At 60.8% G+C, this 7,878-nt stretch overlaps 1 protein-coding gene across 1 annotated transcript; it reads right to left on the reverse strand.

Moving 5' to 3' along the window:
* Positions 1–386: 386 nt before the first annotated feature.
* LOC113903261 lies at positions 387–6,583 on the reverse strand. The gene is made up of 3 exons (XM_027559113.1): positions 6,187–6,583; positions 4,810–4,901; positions 387–3,636 (listed from the first exon to the last, which is right to left on the reverse strand). The coding sequence occupies exons 1-3, from the start codon at positions 6,377–6,379 to the stop codon at positions 3,271–3,273; spliced, it is 651 nt and encodes a 216-aa protein (XP_027414914.1). The 5' UTR covers positions 6,380–6,583; the 3' UTR covers positions 387–3,270.
* Positions 6,584–7,878: the final 1,295 nt, after the last annotated feature.

Raw genomic sequence — 7,878 nt, forward strand, 5'->3', positions numbered from 1 at the left:
GCAGGCGGTGGGGAGCAGGGGGATGCAGCTAGAGCACTGCCTCCCCTCCTGTCTGCCCCTTAGTTGGCTGGCCTGAACCTGTCTGCACTGTGGGCAGCCCACGAGGGAACAACCTGGCTGGACAGGAGCCTTTGGGGTGCTGATGGGGGCAGGAAGCATCAGGACTCAGTTTCCCCATCTATAAAATGGAGGGTTGGGGGTGGGCAGGACCTCTGCCTGGAAGGCTGCAGGGAGGATCCAGGGAAACAGCAAAAAACTGCCCCTTCTTCCCCTCTCCCATCTCTCTCCCTCTATTTTCTGGAGACCACCATCCCTAAGCCTCTACCGCTCCCCCCAGAACTTCTGGGCCAAACCCTGCCCCCTCATCAATACCTCCCTTCCCACCCCCAGCTCTCAGCCCCTGCCCAGTTCCCCGTGGTGACCAGCAGCTCTACTTAGAGGAAAATCAGGGCTCAGCAGCTCCCAGCTGGCTGCTCCCAGCTCCCGTCTCCCTGACCTTGGGTTCCACTATCTAAAGGGATGTCCTAGTTAATCCCACCCTGAGCTGGATTAATTTCCAGAGATAAGCCTCAGATTCAGTTCTCTCACTGCACTGCTGGTGGTGGCAGTCAGGCTGGTGCAGTCCCGGGGGAGCGGGAGGTATTAAGTGAAGACCAGCTCCCCAGAGATGGCCAGGGCTGCTGGCCGTCCACTCCCCTCATCTGCTGGCTGCCAACTGCTGGCAGGAGCGTCCCAGCACCAGACTGCTCATGGCAGGCAGCACGGGCCCCCTTGGAGCCCAGAGTGATGAGCTCCAGCCTCCAGGCAGCTCTTTCCTGGTCCTCCTTGGGGCATTTAGAGCTCCTGGCCCCTTGGGGGCTCTGGAAGGACTCTTGACCGCTCTCAGTATGAGAGTCACTCATGGCTGCTCACGGGGGTCTGGGCTCTGACCGCTGGTTAGAAACTAGACGGCCAAGGCCACATGCTGGCCGCTGGACAACTTTCCCCCAGGCTGAGCACAGGCCTGGAGACACCCTGCCTATGGTCCTTGTTGCACAAGGGCTGGGGTGAGCAGACATCCACCCTACCCTGCTGATTTCTGTCTTCACCAGTGACACTCCAGGTGGCAGGGGGCAGCTCACCAAGACGTTAAACTCTGCAGGGATACTGCTCCCCCAAATGGGCAAGAGCAGTGCTGGGCGGAGGAGCTGCTGGACTTGTCCCTAGGGCTGGTGGGCAGCCCCTGGGCCCCTGCCAGAGGGCCAGATGCCAGAGGGTGCAGGGCGTGGCTGCGGGAGGCCACCCCTTCCCAGAGCCACGAGGAGATGCTCTCCTGGCAGAGCTTTGGCTACAGGTGTGGAACCACCTCCTCTCTGCATGGGGTGGGGCGGGGAGACTGGAGGAGGAGGTGCCTCTCCCTGGAGAAGCAGAAGGAAGGAAGAGGCTGGTGTCCTGGTGTCCTGCGTCCTTCCCAGGGGCATGTGGGACCACTGCTCCCAAAGAGGGTGCCTCTCAGCCTGCACACAGACCCACCCGTACCTGCCAGGGGAGAACACAGCGGCAGCTACAGAACAGCCAGCTGTGGGGCCACTGGCAGCTCTGGCTCCCCTAGCCCAGCATGCCCCCATTCCCACACTTGTAGGAGGACTGACCTGTCACTGACCAGCGCCCACCATCAGGGCGTCCTGCCCTCAAGCTCCTCTGTGCTGCAGCTTCCCAACACACCTTATTTCCACGGTGACGCTCCTCGGTCTGTGCCACCTCTCTCCCTCAGTGTTTGTGCATCCCAGGGTGCGGGCTGGGCGCCCGGCAGGAAGAGCGTGTGAAGTGACCGCCAGCTGCACCCTGAACACACCGGCGGCGCAGGGACACCTGACGGCAGGGGTTCCCCGCCCCGGGCACCATAAGCCACGTGGTCCTGGGGTCCCTGCTTCCTCCTTTGGAGAACCAGAGAGGCTGGTGCCACGGCTGGTCCTCTGAAGCCCGTCTGACCCCACTGAGGGGCGACCAGCCACTGGCCACTGTCCACACTCCCGAGGGGCCCTGCAGCTAAGGAGTGGGGAAGGGTGTGTCAGACCCTCTCAGGCCCCTCACTCTCTCCTTAACCTCCAAACACCACAGACCGTCTCCCCTGTGGGGCCCACAATTCTCTATACACCGCTTCTGGGGCAAGGGGTCCTCGTGCAGACTCCAGCCATTCCAGGCCCTTCCTCCCTGCCTTTCTCACACTCTCTCTCTGGGATACTCTGCCCCCTGCCTCTCCAAGTCTCCTGGACTGTCCAGGACACCCACCCACCCTCACACTCAGGTGCACCCAGGACCATGGGCCCCTGCGCTGCTCACACTGCCCACCCAGGCCCTCCCAGGGACCCAACCCCAAGCCCTGGAGAAGGCCTTGAGGGCTGCCTTTCAAGGGCTTTTCAGCAGAGCCCACCTCCCTTCTCTCCAGCCCTCCTTACTCCCTGGGGCAAGCCCCTCCCTCAACACCAGGAACCTGGGCTGACAGCGCCCCAACTGATGGAAAACCATGCACCCTGCTCCTTCCAGGACGTGCTGAAATACCCTCACCCGCCACCATCCAGATGGGAGCACAGCCCCTGCCAACAGGATGGCGTTCTCAGGACAGCCAGGGAGAAGCGGAGGGAGGGTTCCCAGGATCCGAGCACCCAGCAGGAACTGACCTGGGGCTTCTCCACAGCAATCACACCGTCACCTGGTTCTCAGTCGGAGGTGCAAATGCGTCTGCCTCCTGGCTCACAAAGTGCGTCTGTATCAGCTGGGACCATGACCTCTGGGTGCACCTCACTCACGCACACGAGCATGCACACTCACACACACTGTTCAGAGGAGGTGGGGTGTCAGAAATGTCTGCCCTGTGCACACGCAGGAAGTTTGCCCCGCGGTGATGCTGAGTAGATGTCAGTGGTTGACTTTGGGTCCAAAGCCTCTGATTTCTTGATCCCGATGAACCGCTGACATCAAAGAATTAAGTTCCCTGATGTCCCCAAATAAAGGAAACTTAACAAATTTCCAGAATGTTGGTTGCAATTTCTCACCCACCTCCTCCCACGAGGAAAATGGTGGCCTTGCCTCAAGTCTTTTTGGAAATTAGAACCAGACTCCCACCCACACCCGCTGTGGCCAGTGGGCCCCTCGAGTTCCCGTGGGCTGCCTGCTCTGGGGGGTGGTGACCGCTGCTTCCACTCCCTGCTTCTTGCACACTCGCTCACAGATACTTGTACACCTGTGTGTGCACATCCAGCACAGACATTTGCACCATCAGCCTAGGGTTTATCTGCAGGGGCTTGAAGTGAAAAGGGAAGAAGGGGAGACCCGCCAGATAACCAGCCAGGGGTTGCCATGGCATCTCCTAGACCGCCGCTGGGCCAATCCGGGCCAAGCGCGGGCTGGCGTCCTGCACGCAGCGGAAGAGGCGTGTGTGACCTGCACCGCACACACGCACTCACGCAGGCGCACACGCAGGCGCACAGGCTGAACGCAGAGCTCTGGCTCACGAAGAGAGCGCACCTCATGAATATTCATCAGGCTGATGGAGGCAAAGCCAATCAACCACTTGGCAGCTCGATTTTTCCTGGATCCACTCTTCTCTTTGATCGCTGGCCGTCTGGGGGCAGGCTCTGAGGCTCTCCACCCAGCCTAGGGGAGGGGGTCCACAGGGTTAGACCCCTTTGCCCTTGCCAGACCTAGCCCTGGCAGAGGGCGTCCCCGCAGTCTTTCAGTCGGCCATCTGGTCCCCTCGCAGGATTCCAGTTCCCACCCAGGGCCCAAGCACAGTGAAGTGGACTTTTTGAAGGAAGCGTCCACCTGTCCACCCCCTCTCTTATTTCACAATATCTGACTGGGGCAGAGACACAGCAGTGACCCCAGCCTTGGCCAGCCTCTCCAGTGTCACCCCAGCCATTTCCCAGAGCCCCAGCTTGTCTCAGTCAAGGTCCCCACAAAGCAGAGCCTGAGGCAAGGGTTATATACCCCAAGGGCAAGGGCCACAACCGCTACAAAGGAGCTCTGTGGGAGGGGCCTGGGGGTGGGGGTGACTGTGGACCATCACCTCTGGGTGTGTGGCCAGGCATCCCAGCTGGATGCCCAGAGGGCAGGACTCCTCTGGAAAGTCTTGAGCAGCCCTCAGAGGAGGGTGGGTTGTGTGCCTGCTTCCCTTCCATCCCTCCCTCTGTGGTCCAGGTCCACCCGTCAAGAGCCCACCCTCTGCCTCCATGCATGCTCTTTGGGGCCACTGGGGAAGTCAGGGCCCTCCCACTCCGAGTCTGGGCAAGCTGTCTCTTGAGCTCATCAAGCGCATGGTGCTGAGTCCTGCTCACTGCCCCGTGGGCTCTGAGCACTGGGTTGACCCACCACCAGCCTGCACACTCTGCTTCTCCCCATCCTGCCCAACCTCCAACCTGGGCCAGGGTGGAGGTGGGTGCCTGGCATGGAGGTGGGCAGGAACCCACCCACACTGACTAAAGGGCAGCTCAAGGATGCAGGTGGCATCCAGAGGAGACAGGTGGAGGGGAAGCCACATACCAGCTTGCCTGCCACCGAGATGGAGGAAAAGGTCTCTGGGCACTCAGGACCAACCACACCCGGGAGAGGATGCTTGGGCATATGGGCCTGTGTGCTGAGCTCCCTGACCAGCCACAGGCCCCAGGGGTCACTGCAGCATCTTAGCTTCAGTTCTCTCAGCAAGAGAAACTCACAGACCCTGCCAGTGTGGTCAGATAAGCCTTCCTGTGCCCAGTTCAAAGAGAAAACAGGCACAGCCTCCACGAATGCTCTACCTGAGCCCTCCCTGGGCCCCAACCTGAGCCCTACCTGAGCTGGGTACTCTGTCGCTCCCCCATTTGCTGTCCTGCTGCAGCCAGGGGGCTGACCAATTTTCTGCGCCTTGGCTGTCAGGCTTCCAGCTGGATCCAGGTAGGAAGAGAGGCAGGAGTTATGGTGGCCCCCGCCCCTCCCTGCCTGTCTGCTTCCTCCACCTCGGCCCCTCCCCTGGCAGCTGCCCACTCCCTGCCCTCCCCTGACCCTCAGGCCAGGGCCGGTTGCAGCTTGTGCATCTCTGAGTCCCCCAGAGATCGACTCCTTGCATCTGGTGCCATAGGGCCCAATGCCAGCCCCCAAGTGAGGAGGTTCACGTGGTCCGTCTTCAAGGAGTACACTGAGGGGTCAAGGAAGGTGCTGGCAGGTAAACACAACACAGACCCACCTCCTACATTGGGGTCAAGGGGGTTACTCAGAGTGGGCACCAGTCCTGCAGTTCTGGTGGCAGCTGGGCACTTGGGTCTCACCCTGGAGGGGAGCACTGTATGCAAACTGCTAAGCTGGTGAGGGCTGAGAGGACGGGGTCCTAGTTGAGGGTGGCAGCTGGTGGGGGATTACACTGCAGAGGACAGTGGACAGGCTCGGTGACAGACTAGGGCAGGGGGAGAGGGCTGGGGCTGTGGAGACCTGTCCTGGCCAGCACTGCGGGGCAGACGCCCCAGGCTGGGGTGGCAGGGGGGACAGGAGTCCTGAGGCCCAGCCAAGCTGTGGGGTGGGGTGCCAGACAGCCATGAAGAGTCCTGGAGGGCCCCATATCTCCCTCCTCATCTCGTAGACGGGTCCAGCAGGGACCTCCCCAAGGCCCAGGGGAAGTTAGCAGCCCAGAACTCTCCTGAAGCCTGCAGGTACGGTCACTGTTGGACTGAGGTGGTGCACAGGTTACAGTCCAGGGGGTTTTCCAGGTGTTTGGAAAGCGGCCCCTCACCAATAATCCCCTGAATTCCTGCCACCCAGAGTATGAGGGGTGATGCCAGAGCTTTATATGAGCTGGAAAGGTGCCTCTCAAAAGCCCAGGGAAGGATCTGGAGGTCCCCACACTTTGTGGCTGGCTGTGGGTATGCTTCTGCCCCTCTCAAACGAAGGGTGGGCCGATGACCAGAGAGAGGGTCATTTCAAAAAAGACTGGGCACCATCCATGGGTAAAGACACCCTGGCCGTCTGGGCAGCACCCTGGACAGCTCCCTGCCCACTGCCCAGCCACAGGCACTTTCTGGGGGTCCTGTCTCCTCCTACCTGGGGTCCATCAGGATTTCCAAGGCAGAGCCAGGTCAAACTGGCATCCTTGGGGAGGGTTTGACAAGGAGAGAAAGTCACCACCCCCTTCACCCCTGAGGTCATGCATGGGGGTACAGAAGGTGGCAAATCACTTACCCCCAGAGGCTCCTGTCCTGAGGCTGCCAGACCTCTGATGGGCCACATTCTGGGACTCCCCATAGGCCCAATTTTGGTCATCTGCTTTCTCCTTGCTCCTCACCCAGTCCTGGTGGAAACTAGGTGCCCTTGGAACACCTGGGGCCTTCCAAACGGGAGGAAACAGGGTTCTGAACAAGCTCCCCAGGACCATCTTACTTCAGACATGTGCAATCATTAACACATTAGTCTTACACAAATAAAATGGCTGCCATGCCCTTGTCCTCCAGTTTAGAACTCCACCATTAGTGGGAAACCACTACCCCTTGTCTCAAATAAACATTCACCCTGAAATGCACACAAACAGACTCCTGGACTCCACACCAGCCCACGGGTGGCTGAAGGCTCTGAGTAACACGATGACTGATGACCAGCTTCCCCTCCCCCACCTGCACCCCAGGATACTCCTACCAAGCAACCCCAGGCCCCTAGTGTAGGCCCCCAGCCCCCAAGTCTGAGCAGCCCCTCTGCATTCCCACCAGCATGCTCCTGCCCCTCTCCTGGGGCACACAGCATTGGTCCAGCATCTGTCCCCTACTGCTGACCACTGCAGCACACCCACCTACATCCCCTGGGCTCTTGTATCCTCCCCCCCAATCCCGGGGGTAAACACTGGCTGGACAGGAGGGTCTTTTTTCCTGGGGACCATAGCTTGTCCTCTCCTCCCCTTCATCCCTCTGCCACTCTCTCACTTCCCAAGGCCTGGTGGGAAGTTCCACCTGTTTCCCCCAGCAGGGGACACTCCCTATGACACATCCTGGAGGGTGGGGGCAGACCTGAAGAGGGCAGCAGGAAAGTGCTCCTGTCCCTGAGAGGAGGCAAGTCTGAGAGGCTGGAGAGAGGTGTGGGTCAGGGAGGAAAAGGAGCCAGACGCTCAGAGGTGGAGGGAGGTGGGGGAACAGAGGTAGGGGCAGGGGGCAGGACAGAGGAAGCAGAGAAGGAGGGAGAAATGGGGGGTGGTGCAGAGAGAGATGGAGACACACAGATCTGAGAGACCCAGAGACCAAGGGGAAAGAGTTCGCCTGGAGGCAGAAGAACTGGGACTAGAGACACAGCAGTTCGGGTGGAGGAGGCAGAGACCGAAGGAGTGCACAGCAGAAGGCCACTCTGGTACCCCCGCACCATGCTGTGTTCAAGGCTGCCAGAGGCCCAGATCCGAGCCAAGCCATGGCAGTCTTTCGGAATCTAGGCCTGGGCCGGCCCCAGCTGGGATGCTGCTGGGGTGGACTCCTTGCTGGGGCCTCTGGGAGCTGAGGGAGAAGGGGGCACACGGGGTGCCCTGGGGCAGAACTGCCTCCTCACCTCTGAGACGGGGAGGGGACCTTGGTGGGGACAGGCCCGCCCCTCTCCCAGGCTGTGGACAGAGGCGGTGGGGACAGGCAGAGCCCCTACCAGTGCAGACTTGAGACAACCTGGGCCCTGGGCTGGGCTCATCATCCCACCATCGCCCTGCCTGTCTGAGGAGACAGCCAAGTGGGGCAGGGGTCTGATGGAGGGAGGCCTCAGGGCCAAGGAAATCAGTCCCTGCTCCCAGCTCTCCAAGGAGGCCCAGGCATTCTAGTCCAGGGGATCCTGCTCCCATGGGGTCCTGCATGCCCTGGTGGGCTGGGCCCCTGCAGCCAGGCAGAAGGGGCTCAGGGCTGGTGTGGAGGC

The sequence above is a fragment of the Bos indicus x Bos taurus genome, chromosome 13 (genome assembly GCF_003369695.1).
Source record: "Bos indicus x Bos taurus breed Angus x Brahman F1 hybrid chromosome 13, Bos_hybrid_MaternalHap_v2.0, whole genome shotgun sequence".
Taxonomy (NCBI): Eukaryota; Metazoa; Chordata; class Mammalia; order Artiodactyla; family Bovidae; genus Bos; species Bos indicus x Bos taurus.